General features: G+C 34.3%; 1 protein-coding gene across 1 annotated transcript in view; it reads right to left on the bottom strand.

Moving 5' to 3' along the window:
• The window catches only part of LOC140156689 (uncharacterized), a 58,310-nt gene extending 49,631 nt beyond the window's left edge, over positions 1-8,679 (bottom strand). The window contains exon 1 of the mRNA XM_072179625.1: positions 8,280-8,679. Coding sequence (XP_072035726.1) covers positions 8,280-8,396 — 117 coding nt within the window. The 5' untranslated portion in view covers positions 8,397-8,679. The remainder of the gene's footprint in view (positions 1-8,279) is intronic.
• Positions 8,680-14,854: the final 6,175 nt, after the last annotated feature.

Here is a 14,854-nt window from a genome sequence, read left to right as displayed (position 1 = left end):
TTACAATTTCATCTTGGAACCAATTACCCCAATCGACTGTAGACATCAAAACAACTGAACCCTTTAAACAAGCTATTTCAGAAGTGGACCAGATCTCAACGACAACGACCAGAAGTAAACATTAGCGCCCCACACTCTCGTCAGCCCTGTGTTACACTTCCACGAGGAGGTCTACGGGGAGAATTTCTACAAGGTACAAGGTAACATCATTATCTGTGCAGCTCCCCAAAGAACATTGGGTAATTTTTGATAACCAAAACAACTAATCACCGACTTTGAAAGCAGGAGGAAATCGAAGATCCAGGAGAAAACCTGAAAAAGCGAGCATGCATCTGGGTAGACCAATTGCACATACAGTCCTTGATTAATGATATATATTGTAATATAATGATACAGTAATACAATCATTATCATTATTATCATAGTGTTGAATTGAAAGGCATGCTATCAAGCCGTTCTAAGTTGGTATCCACTGAAACTGCACTTTTGCCTTCCGTCCACTTCCAAACCATGTAATGTGTCCCGTCTCATCAACCCAATTTATCCCAGTAGCACATTTATTGCTCATTTTGTCAACTTACATTACTTTCTCCTAATTGATTTCACAACTCTGTTACCCCCATCAATCAATAGCAGCTTTTAATGGCCCGTTATGCGTTTTATCGCACCGTTAATTTAAACTTGTCAAAATTTTGTTCACAAAATAGGTCCTATTAGTTATACATGTATTTAAAGAAAATAGCTCATACTTAAGGGTATACGATGTATTGTTGGTCGAAGCAGCAAACAAAAAGTAGTTCACAGCATCGTGCGAATGGTAGTGCGCTTTAGCAAAAATTGCATTGCTCAATTCATAGCGAGCATGTAGAAAATATCACAGATAAAGCTTTGTAGGTCATGTGGTTCTTGAATTATGTTGTAAAGAAGGCTGAAACAGCAACACTTTTGTAAAACGTACATAACTCATTAACAACAATACATTAAGCAACTTTTCAAAGTATATGATTTGTAGAATGAACTTTTGCAAAACACCAAAGTGTTATTTTTTAATAATATATTGATTCAGATAATGAAAATCGATTTTTTTTGGCTGCTTCGACCAACAATACCTCGTATACCCTTAATCTTTCCATATTGTTTGCTGCACTTACAGTTTTATAATTACCTATTAACCTTCCGACGCGATTTAGAACACTACAGATGCAACCACACGTAAAAATATTTATCGATCCGATTAAATTTGACAATTATGACAACCCATTCATGCTGCTAATAAACATGCATCAAATTTAATATTTCTTGCGCCAATCAAAGAAGCTCGATATCAACGTGAAATAAAAACAAATTGTTACAATAACCCTCAAAGCATGCAGTCGTGGAAATTGTAACGAACATATGTTGTACCATAATAACAATAATTGGTATATCCGTGGCTTAGAAATCTGCTTGTGTCACCAAATAGATTGGGTGAACTACTTTCACATATCGTCGTGAGTATCTAGTCTTATCTTGTCCAAAGTGGGCTATATTTTATTGACTGCGTGTGTCGGATGCTTTTTACAGGTCATATTTGATTACCAGATACTGATTTCTCGTGACAACACAGATGACCACAAGTATTGGCAGTATTGGGGAGAAAATTTAGTATGTTTCAACAAAAATATGGTGGGCGACAAGAAAGCTTCCTAAATGGAATAGGAAAAGGATTTGCTATTTTTGGTTAGCATTATACTATGGCTGTAGTCATTTGAAAGAATGGTATCACCTGGTACATGAAGTGATTTAAGACACAAATACACATTATAGATAGACACACGCATATCAAGTTACCAAAACGTGATCATATGTCATGTGATCAAGCAAAATCAGTCGGGAATATTGATTTTGCGATATAGCCAAACAAAGGAAGTATTTCCTTTTGTTTTGGAAAATCTTTAACTGCTCATATCTTTCGAACTGATTTTCCAAATTCAATAGGGTTTTCTGCAAAATATAGCTTTATAAATGCTGTCTACATTCCTATACTATAAGGAACTGAAAATTGAATATGTCCGACTTCAGACTCATTTCGCTTGATCACATATACACCCACACTTGTGTGAACAATAAGTGCGTCTGAATGATGCAGCAATATCTAGTAATCATTTTAACTAAGCCGCAAGCACACCATTAATAAAAACAATGACTAGTAAAAAAAAAAGCTCTTTTCTTGGTTATAACTGTATGCGCTACCCAATTAAGTCGAGCTGACTTAGCAAATGCGCGCAGAATATGGTCATTCTTTTTCATTGTGCTACGATTAATTAAATTTAATTGACATCGTTGTCAAATTAGTGGATCAAAACTGGAATAAGGATCACATGCTTTAGGGCTTGGTTTTCTAATTGAAGACCTGAGCACAAGAAGACCGTAAGTCCACTTGGCCCCTCAACATGTATACACTAAAGTTGCGTATAGTTTCGTATAGTTTGTTAATGTTTTATACATGTTCAAGGGCCAAAACAAATCTTTCACAACCTTTCATGATGTTTTCTCCCTGGAACATGTATTAAACATTATAAAACCCTAAGAAACTATACGTAAATTTAGTGTATACATGTTGAGGGGCCAAGTGGACTTACGGTCTTCTTGCGCTCAGGTCTTCAATTTAGTGTAATATTTCAATGAGAAAATAACAGCATTATTATTGTAACACACCGATTGTAGCAACGCGCAACCTGTGTGTTCTTATAATCATATTTCTCCGGTTTCAATACACATAGTTTTCTATAGTTATGGTTACATTACCATTAAACAAGTATTGTATTTTTTAATAATATTATCTATAATAATATCCTTACCACCATAAAAATATCCTACTAAAATTGTCCACACTCCGCCTTTTAACAAACTATCAGTTTAATGTTAACCTTTCATTTTAGTTATTGTATTGTTCTAAGCGCTGATTGTATGCCGATATCCCAGCACCCGGGTTACCTGTTTACACAGGACCTTCGCTATGTCATTAGCAGCCAAAAGAACGTGCCGTAGTCTGACAGCACCATAGCAATTTGTTACCACTCCATTTCTGTAAATGGGATTATTTTGAAAGCCAATTCCCTTGATGTAAGCGATCATGTAGCTGTAAATGAGTGTTAATCTAATTGTCGATTCCTCTCGCAGGGACTATCAGGCTGGCTTAACCCATTATATTCCCGATGGCTCTGGTTTAGTTTTAACTCTCGCTCGTTATCAGGCGTGTTATAGCTCGTTATAGTACAAAAAATCAGATATTTGTTGTTAAATATTTGATAATGAACATATGCGAAAGACACATTGAATGTATCCCACTTTTAGGATTCTATTAGTTATTTGCTTTTGGGTAAAATCTGTTAAAATATAGCTTGTACAGTAAAACCTGTTTTTTTTTCTCTGCGATTGGCAAGCGAGACAGAGCATTAAACACACGGCAAAGCGTGATATGCTTTAAACGATGTGCGTGATTCGCTATTGGCAAAAATGTTGCTAAACGTTTGATCGAGAATGAGCCAAATAAATGTAGCTACACGATGTTTGATGAAACATGATCAAAAGTGGTTTAAACATTGGGCACTGGGGTCGTTTATAACGGCAAATGTAGGTCAATCAAAATTCATTGAAAAATATTAAGAATAAAATGAAATCATATGATGAAACATCAAATTACATACGTGAACAATTCTATATGATGACTTATATTCAAATAATAGCCGTGTCAGTGCAGAACGTAATATTTTCCAATATCGGAAATTATTTGTCTCGAGAGCAACAAAAAACGAGATATATTATGATTTTGCATATCCTTTTTTATATCTTTATTGTCAAGTATTGTCAAGGAAAATGCCTTTATTCACAAATAAATACTATATAAATTTATTACACAATATCACGCATACATTTTGTCATAAAATTTTACATCTATAATAAGAAAAGCGTATTGTGCTTTAAAGCTTTCTAATAATTCATGTTGATACTTTGAGCGTTGTCATTTATTGCATACTCAAGATTGAACATTCATTGTCCATTATTTGATTCCATACTAAGGCCACAAACGAAGAAAAGAAACAACAGAGGCTATCAGACTTATAATAACCTTGTCAATGTTTCGTTCCTTTGTTTGTCAATGTCTCATCGTTTTTAGCACTTCGTGTGTCATTATTCACAATGGTGAATGCTTCATACCAGACAAATTTAGGTAACAATTTCAACTATACAGGCGGAAAAAGTTGATTTGTCAGCAAAAGTCACAGATACCAATAAATGACTTTGTAATAGACTCACAACTAATCTATAGGTCGTGGAAACCAAAATTAACGTTGTGATAGATTGATATAGAAGAGTATTTTGGAATATCTGAGTTACCTATATTATTACCTTCATTGTTGCCCAGAGATCCACATCTTGCCCAGATCTAGATATAAAGTCAACACGACCTTCTTTCCTACATGTTGCCACCGGGCAGACATCTTGAGAAGTATGGGTAATAAAAGGCTCATTTGGATAGTTTGGCGGGTAATGATGAATGGAAATTCAATGGCCTTAAATGCGTTGCATTTTACTTGCACTATAGTAAGCCAAAAAATTCAAGGTACCAGTTATGTTCACCCCTTGCATATCGTAAACAAAGATCTGTCATAATTGGAACCAGCAGCCAATAGCTGAATCTTTTAGCTCGAATTTAAGACCTCGTTTGTTAAAATTGTTCAAGAAATAAAGATATGACGATCCAAAAACCCAAGGAAGATGCCAATGTAAAAGTTGCAGTTTGCTCCATTGCGTGCCCCATTGATTTGCACACAATGCGTTCACGAACAAGAGAACCAGCGCCGTGCTTCCATTGATTAACACGTTAAAATTAGCGACGTGGTTTCATTGATTTGAACACAAAAGTGCAACTTTTGATTTCGTTTCTTTATTAGGTTTTTCGCACCGTTTCTTTAATTTTCAACAAATGAGGTCTTAAATCAGAGCTAAATAGTACAGGTATTGACTGCTTGTTTCAATTTTTGACACATTTTTCTTTATATAGGATATACAGGGGTGAACACAACTAGTACCTTAATTTTTTGGCTTATCTGTGGGTGATATTTATCTTACATCCCTAATGCTAGAGCCCATTGGATACCAAAATATGATGTTAGTCTGATTTGCTTGAATGTTGCCGTTTCACAATAATAGTTTGTTCAAAGTTTTATGTTTTATGTTTTCCCCTATCTAAGTTAAATTTAATATATAAGCGACTTATAATTTGTTTCAGCTACCTCTTCCAAATTTTGGGTTCTACGTATATCTTTGGATCGATAAACATTTGAAGTCACATAATCCAACATAGAGCTTTTTGTAATGGCAAAATTAGAATCAATTAAGGAATTAAGGTGTTTGACTTTCAATTTTCCACGAACGAAACGGGAAAAAAATGTTTATCACGTGTTTATATAGTCTGCATATCAAAGCTTCACTTCTCCATAATATCCTTTGAAAAAATATACTTGCGTAAGTTTGAAATTATTATAAATGCGAAAAAGTAAGTTTTGATGTTAAGTCGTAGTGATGGAATATTTTTTGTATAAAATATGAGCGGTACTCTTCTTTACTGCAAAGCTATTTTACTATACCGATCTATCGATCATGGTATCATTTTACTCATTAAAAAGCATTCTCCCAATGCCTGCAGTAAAATATCCTTTTATAAGTGCGTTTTTAATGTATATCTATGTATATTTAATCTACTTAACGTGTTGTCTGTCTGTGACTTATATTTTCATTGATATTACCACAGACAATATTACTAACGAGTTCTGATCGTTAAAAAAATAACGGAAAGTCTTCCACCGCAGCTTATTATTTTTATGGTAATAAATAATACAAAACCTAACAATAAACCGGAGCATATAACCATCAATATTATCATGATTAATTGCCACAAATATTAAACATTCATTAATTTCAGTTTCCATTTTGGTCACGGCGATTGCTTCAGGATATTACAGGTATTATTTCTTTATTAACGGACTGCATCCAAATACTGTATGATATAAACAAATACTCTCATGTACTCAATGTTTAGATCCACTTCATATATTATTATTGCTGGTAATCGTTGCAACAGTTTTGTCGCTCACGTCAGGTTTTCGGAACATCAAACGGTAGAAACATCCCAAACATGAATCACACTTTACTCAATATTTCATAGCCATTTACAAATAGCACAATTATATTTCATACAATTGACAACACATTTGAGGAATTTTTTTCAGGACCAAAGCCCTCAACCCAAGTCAGAGGTAGATGTATCAAGTTGGCGGAATGTCGAAAGCTAAACTGACAAAACAAGAAGTAATTTTTGCTATTAACTGTATTATTTAAGCATCATCACAATTTGATCTCGTGCGCTAGTTTGTGATGTTTAAATGTTTCTATCCCAGTGTACGATGCGTAAGCCTCTTCTCTTTTTTAATTATGTAACTTTATTGCCCCAATGAGCACCAAAAGTAAAACAAGTTAAGATTAGATGATTCGTAAGGGTTCAATTTATAATTGAAGACCGAATTAAAATGACTAGTTTCTGTGTGACGTTCTGTCAACCAGACCAAAAATGCCGTGGCTGCGCAGGTCAGCAACCAATCACGCCGCGCCTTTGCACCGACGTCAGACGCAAACTAGTCTTTTTAATTCGGTCTTTAATTATATATAAATGACGTCTTTTCTTATTCGTCACATTTTGAACCGTCATAGTCATCAGTCTTACTAATGTGATAAATGTGAAATATTTCTTTATCATTGTTGAAATAAATTTGAAGTAGGCAGTGTGTCCCTGGATGGAAAATGACAATAAATCAATCACAATTAAATCACTTAATTAACAATGTGTCTTTTCTGTCGAGAAGTTCTACTTGGCATTTCAAGTATTTAAAAGGTATTAAAGTGGGATCGATTGATCGTCCAATAATAATGACCTTTTCAAGCCAATTAAATTTCAATAATGTTATGTTATATCTTGATAGATTACGATAACTTTAAGTTAATTATCTAATTTCGGAGAAGTGCTATAGAAAGCATGAGTTAATTGCCAGGCGTCGGAGAAGTGAGTCTAGCAATAATTCAACAATGATGGATTACAAATATGTTTTAATGAAAACCTCTCTGGTGACATAACTAGTGTTATGATAGATTACGATAACTTTAAGTTAATTACGATAACTTTAAGTTAATTATCTAATTTCGTGTTATGTGTTATGTTGTTTTAAGCGCAGTTAATGTTTAGCCATATGAAAAATGTGCATTTTAAATGCGACAAAGAGCTCTAAATAAACACTTTTGAGAGTGATTAAAACGATAGTTTGAGTTAAGGATTGACTAAGTATTGTTGGTCGAAGCAGCCAAGTAGATCGATTTTCATTGTCTAAATCAATATATTATTGAAAAATAACACCTTGATGTTTTGCAGAAGTTCAGTCTACAAGTTATACCGTATACTTTGCAAACTTGCTTAATTTATTTTTCTTAATGAGTTATGTACGTTTTACAAAGGTAATGTGGTTTCATCCCTCTTTACAACATAACTCAAGAACCACAAGACCTACAAAGTATATCTGTGATATTTGAATTCTTCTATACGCTCGCTATTAAATGATCAATGCAAGTTTTCCCAAAGCTCACTACCATTCGCAGGATGCTACTGAACTACCAAATCGCAACAGTTGAAAACACTCAAGTACAATTTTTGTGCTTCACGTATTTCGCTATATAAATTCAGAAAAAAACCAGTTGCGTTTTCAAGCGCTCTTAAAATTTTGATAGTAAAAGAAATCGTTATCCTCGAAAACTACGTTTAATAATGTAAATCATTCTGTCACATTAGTTTGGAATATTTCATTTTCAGTCGGTAAGGTAAGGTATACCGATGCGAATTCAATATCGATTAATGGTAAAGATAATTTTCTATATGCATGAGAGAATTACGGTTGATAGCTAGTATTTCACAGCAAAAGTAACAGAAACGATAATTTGGTGCAGAAGCGTAGCCAGATTGGGTGCATAGTTGGGTACGTATCGAAACACAATCGAGATAACTTTTAAATGAGCATACTAGTTATCCAAGTCTCTCGGAGTCTAACACATTTTTGTTCTAGAAAAATAGTATTTCGCTTCCTTGTGCCGCCACCCAGGTTGGCTACAACTATGTTACTTGGTAATCCATGTAAAAATACTTGCCTGTGCACACCTGTGAAGAAGACAGATAATTAGATATGAATACTCACCATGTCTGAGTCTGTGATTTCATCTCTGGATATAGCAGCCCCAGCGCCAAGACTTAGGCCGATTGAGAAGATGGCTATAATGGCCATTACAATCAAACATGATATCGCTGAATTCATTGTGTCTGTTTATTTATAAAAATGTTCTTGTCTTAAGACAAGCCTGCTACCTTCCTCTCTCTCTCTCGCACACACACAAGTGCCGCTCCCAAACTGGGAAGGTTTTCACTATTTACAAAATGTGTGGCTATTGTAGTTGCCTCTTCCTTCTTTCTATCTCCAATATTTTGTGCACTTTTGTCAATTTGAGGATCCGTGTCTAATCTTCAAATGGTGTTCGACTCTCTTATTTTTGTGTGGTTGTGTTCAGCAGGTAATTCACTTTATCGGTTGCTAACAATGATGTTGTAATATATATAACGAGGGCGCTAGCACTCTCAGTATGGTCAAAAGAAACTTTCTCATTTGCATAAATTGCGTGGAAGATTGGTTACGTACGCTCCACCCACTACAAATACTCCTGCTGAATGATATGAAATACGTCTTACATTTGAAGCTGTAAGTTTTGAATGCGGTTTAAGATCAAAGTGAGTAATTAATTCAGTTCATTGAGATAAATTTCTGTTGTGACCTTTACCTAGGTTCTTTTATCATAAATCGATGGTTGAGTTATCCCAAACATGCCTACTTGTCAATAAAATGGTAATATAATGCAAAAATAAAAACTACAGAAAGCTAAATAAAGACATTCGACAACTACAAAAGGAGAGTACACGGAGATAGCCAAATGTGTTTAATTTAAATTTGATTAACAGCTTGTAATGTGTTAAAATGGAACGTTTCAAAAATATAATTTAATGAGATGTTTTTGTTCGCATTGAGTTTGTGTGAGTGTATATTTATTAGCATGTGGGTGTGTGGGATTTGGACACATATAGGGGGTGCGTGTTTCTGTGCACACATGTTTCTGCGCATTTTTTGTAGTCTATTTGTGAGATGCGTAATTGAGTGGGTAATAGAAGTGAGTGGGGTGTGTTTGGTGTTTGTATGAATGTTCAATTTTTGTAACGCTGTTGTCTTTTCTCCTAAAAATACTGTTGTGTGTTGTGTACGAAATCCCGCTTAAAGCCACGATTTGTGGAAATGATAGTAAAAACTGATTAGCAGATACCAGTTGTTGTCCTACTAATATATCACTTGATGTTTTCAAGAAGCATTTATAAATTATTTTTGGTTCAATCTGCATATGATATTTAATGCACAGTGTTTTAAGTTACTTTTCCATATGATTTAGATTTCACATAATGTTCCAATTCAAAGTGTATATTTGCTAAATATGCTTCTTGTCGGATTCAGGTATTTTTCATGTTTTTATTTTCTTATGTCGATTTTTGTTTTTGTTTTGTATAGCGCCTCGGATTAGGCTGCCTAGATAGATGGCGCTTTATAAATGATTAAAGTTAAGTTAAGTTAAGTTAAGTTAAGTTAAGTTAAGTTAAGTTAAGTTAAGTTAAGTTAAGTTAAGTTAAGTTAAGCCGATAGCGTACAGGAAAGTTAGCCAATATTTCTAAGACTATCCATGTTATTAAGATGAATTAAATCTTAATATAAATATATATTTATAAATACGTATTTATAAATACGCACGTGACCCATGGACAAGCGTGACGAAACCCAAATGCCATTGAATGAACACTATACAGAAAAGGATAGGAACTATTTAGATAAATAGCATCAAATTCAGTATTAATTGAATAGTAAAATTATTACACCGAAATTATAATACTGTAAGCCAAAGAATTAAGGTACCAGCTATATTCACCCATGTATCCTAATTTGTTAAAATTGGCTGAGAATTAAAGAAACGGTGATCTAAAACGTAAGGAAGAAATGAAATCAAAAGTTGCAATTTTGTGTTCTAATCAATGAAAGCACGACGCTAGTTTTAACGTGCTAATCAATGGATACACGGCGTTAGTTCTCTTGATCGAGAACGCCTTGTGTACCAATCATTAGGGCTTGCAATGGAGCAAACTGCAACATTTAAATTGGCATCTTCCTTGGGTTTTTGGATGTCGTGTCTTTATTTCTTGAACGATTTCAACAAATGAGGTCTTAAATTCGAGCTATTAACTGCTTGTTCCAATTATGACATACCTGTCTTTGCTTAGGATATACAGGGGTGAATATAACTGGTACCTTAATTTTTTGGCTTACTGTATGTTCTCAAACACAACATTTAGAAAGTATTTGCCGACGGAAAAAATGTATATCGATCGAAATGTTTACAAATACATCACAAATACATCAAAATAGACAATTTTGTTACACAGCTGGCGTTTTTACCACCTTTGCATTTAAATGTATAAGAAGACCACCCGCTGTGTCGAAAGCCACTTCCAGACTTCCTGTCTCCAAACTGTTATGGCAGCGCGGGGGTGTCAAAATACGTATTTATAAATAATATTTTATAAATATAGTCGAAGCATACTGTTAGTATCTAGCCTGCTGTCTGCTGTTTTCGTGAGGAACGGAGATGTTCTAAGGGGTGAACACACATTTTCGAATTAGGACCATTTTATGATATTCATGATATTAATAATATTACTTACGATATTTAATAATTACGGATAATTAAAATGAATAACTTTAAACCATTTAATTAAGCACAAGAACTGTCTACGTATGTTTGAATACAATGATGCAAAAGTCTGATTTATGGCGTGCGAAACATCCTAAGGATACAACAGTTTGATATATTGCAATATCCAGACAATAAAAAAAACCAATTTGTGTTTATTTTAAGCCGTATTTTTGGAACTAAAGCCCCTTCCAAGAATATTTGTATATTTATATTGTCAGGAATCCATCAGGAAAACGTGATCCATCTCACTCTTTTAAACAACAATTGATGATAAATGGTATTTTTCTGTTTACAGTACAGAAATGGCACACAATACACAGCAGTATTATCCTGTGATAACCTGAATTTATAAAAAATTAAATTAAATATATCAGTAATTGTGTCACCCTAATTAGGTGTAGCTTAACTTGTGATAAAAGTGTATTTGGTAAAATATTCGACAACCTACAATAGCGATGTGACTATGATCACAATGTGTGGAAATGAAGTGACAGCAACCCAAATGATAATACCTGAGACCACAATTTTAACATGTTTTGATGCCATTACAGACTTTTTAGTGGATGTAGAATATTCGATGTAACATGCCTTCGTTATTTAATCTATTCCCTTTCTATTTCCAGTAACTTAACAGCCATATTATCGTTTTGACGTCATTAACATTCGTTAGAAGTTAAACATTACTGGAAATAGAGTGAGAATAAATAACGACTACAGCTTACATCGAATACTCTACATTGTAGTAGCCTTTTAATGAGTATTGAAACAGTTAATCAGTACTACACCCCCTAATAAATTTTGTGACTAATTTTGCATATTTTCTCAAAAAATAAATGAGGTACATTCTAGCAGTACCCCTTTTCTTATCATAAATAATGTACCGCTTGTCTTGAGTCACTGCAATTCCAGTGTAGTAATTGGATTCCTTGCCCCCTATAATATACATAACTTTTGTTATTAGTGTGTTATTAATTTTTGAGAAAGGTGAAAAAATAATCACAAATTTATCAAGGGGTGTAGTACCACATTAAGGATGGCGAAGGGAATTATTCTCCATCACCAGCGTGTGTTCTGCGCGTAAGGGGCAACTTTTCAAGTGTTCTGTAAATGACAAGGCACCAAGTACTGTTAGATTCCCCAACTCCCAAGAGTTTTGATTTTTATAATTTATAAACTGTATTAATGGAAATTATCAGAATTCCAATAATCTAAAACAATACTTAGTCAGATATTAAAAGTTTTTAAGTTAGGGGATCTTAATGTATGGTTTCCATCAAATTTTAATTTTGTTTTTCTTTACTCTAAATGCTAAAATAACTGCCACAGGAAAGGTTTTTATCCATTTTAAGTGAAACGAACCCCACTGGCTAATATAGCCGTTTGACGTGGAGTTCTATAGGGGACTTTCAAGAATGTCAAAACTATTCTGTTTATTAAGGTGTGAATTGGAACATTTGTGAAATTAACCAAATTTACCCAAAAAATAACCAATTTTATATTATAAGACAATACATAATAATGGCTTTAATAGAATCTATTCAAAATTAATGATTCCAATTAATGATTATCAAAAGATAATGATTTACGATCTCATAATATTAAAGGAGTATTTCGTGATCTTAGCATCCTCATTTTATGTCATTTGTCAGTAGATATCCACGAAAAAAGCTTATTCCCAAAATTTCAGTTAATTCCGATTTTGCGTTTGCGAGTTGTGCATGATTTCACTGCTCCATAGACAATGTGTTGTAATTTCGTTCTGGTGCACCAGAACGAAATTCAAATTTCACGATATCTTTGCTAAACGAATTAATCTACAAGAATATTGTACATAAACATTATGTAGCCAGAGGTTTCCAGTGATATAAAAAATCTCAACTTTTTTGAGAAAAGTGGGGGATGAGGCTGTGGATCACGAAATGCCCTTTTAACTTGATTGATTTTTTTAAACCTGATTTCTTGGCATATTTGTAGCGCTTACAAATGTCCAAACACATACAGTTTGTCCACTCTCAAGTACAAAGTGATAACACGCGCGTAAACAGTGCGCAGTGCGCGTCTCTGCTGCAGGTATGCGTACCTTCAAACTCGGCACAATGTGTGCATCCGCGTAGGTACTTCAGAGTAGACTGACTGTATGTGTCGTGTTTGTCAGGTCAACATAGCAATAAATTCCCGTATAACTCCATATTAAAAGGCAAAATAACCAGTGGATTTTTTGTTTTTTGTTCCGCAGGAACATATTGGCCCACACTGATCAAAACACGCAGTACCAGTTCTTAGCATAGCCTCTGTTTGTAAAACTTGCTTGTTTCACTTTACTTTGTTATTTCGACTTAAATTGGACAGAAAACTTTCCTGATAGTTGTTACTAATATTATTTTAGCATTTTGAGTAAAGAATACCAAAATCAGAATTTGAGGGAAATCATGCATAATGATAGATAATTCTTTATTTATAACAATAAAGTACGCGTGAGTTCTTTCAAAGTACATACAACTTTGACACCCTGTCTATGACTTTTAGTTATCGAGTATTTGCATACGTTCCTTCTGTTACACACTCTTTACTGCTAGATGTTGATTTGCAAGCAAAATATGGGAACCCAGTCAATCCCTTCTGCAACACACATACGATGCATTGAAACAATGTCTGTTATCATTTTTGAGTCGTAAGTCTTGTTTCCTAAATATCCCTTCCTGCTCATTCCTAACACGTTTCTCTCAATGTGTTGAAAAGGAAGAACGAAAGTAGGAGCCGTCACATATTTGGCCAGAATCAGGTATAAACAACGGTAGATGGATAAGCGCCGCCGGCCATTGTTGACGGCCCAAACATTTCAAGTACCTACCCGTCGCTGGGGGCGATCTCCTTCACGATTAACCACCTGCGCATGTCTGCTACGTCAGTCAGAGGAAGGTAGATTAGGTGATTTACAAGAATGCGTTTGTTCGCCTGTTAGCTAGTAAAATGATATCCAATGAGTTTTATTTATTGATCATAACTCCAAATAGGATTCAAATTTAGTGCATATTATTGCTGGGATTGTTCCGTTATTGTGCGCTTGAATGTGCGCTGTTCATTTTATTTCAAAGCTGTCATTATTCTGGATATTATAAGGTGATATGACAATTGGGAACGGGTTATATACATAATCCTTTTAAAAGCAAAATGTTCCTTAGAAAATAAACGAATGCTTACTGGCTTAAAAAATAAAATACCACAATGATTATTAATATACTGAATCTTAAGAACTAACTACAACTTATATTCCAATAAACAATCCCTTGGATTCTTTCTGACACAACCACGAACATAACATTACTGAGAAATATGACGTTAAATCACTGATGCATGCATGCATTAATATGAATCATAGAGCGCTGATTTGGTAAGCAAGGCAACAAAACAGCAATAAACCGCTCTTGACTTTTGATCGAAATCTTCGAGGCTAATTTCCTGTACGTTTCTTGGTTTACTCGCATGACGCGCCAAAGTGCCCTGGGAAACCCTTAAAATTCAAAAGGAACCGCTCAAAAACACACGATATTTGACCTGTCAATCACTTTTCAAGTAGATAGTGAAGTTTATATGGGGGTGTTGCTGCACAAGAATTCCTGGAGATTTAAAGCTGTTTATTTTCAGCCTTTCAATGTACTTAAGTGGCTTGTGAAGTGCCATGAAGAAATAGCATTGGTAATACTCATACGCATGAAATTGGCTATTCCATTTGAAATCCACACTACCTCTGTGGAAGATATAGCTACAGTCTTCCACAGAGGGAGTATAAGTTTTAAATAGAATAGAAAATTAGGTAACTTCTATTTGAAATAATCACACCAGTTGTGGTAGATATAGGTAAAGCCATAATACAGGGGAGTATGGGTTTAAAATGATTAACCCTGACCAGTTACATTTGAAAAACATACTCCCC

The sequence above is a fragment of the Amphiura filiformis genome, chromosome 7, assembly GCF_039555335.1.
Source record: "Amphiura filiformis chromosome 7, Afil_fr2py, whole genome shotgun sequence".
NCBI lineage: Eukaryota > Metazoa > Echinodermata > Ophiuroidea > Amphilepidida > Amphiuridae > Amphiura > Amphiura filiformis.
This window is presented reverse-complemented; position numbering and strand designations above follow the sequence as displayed.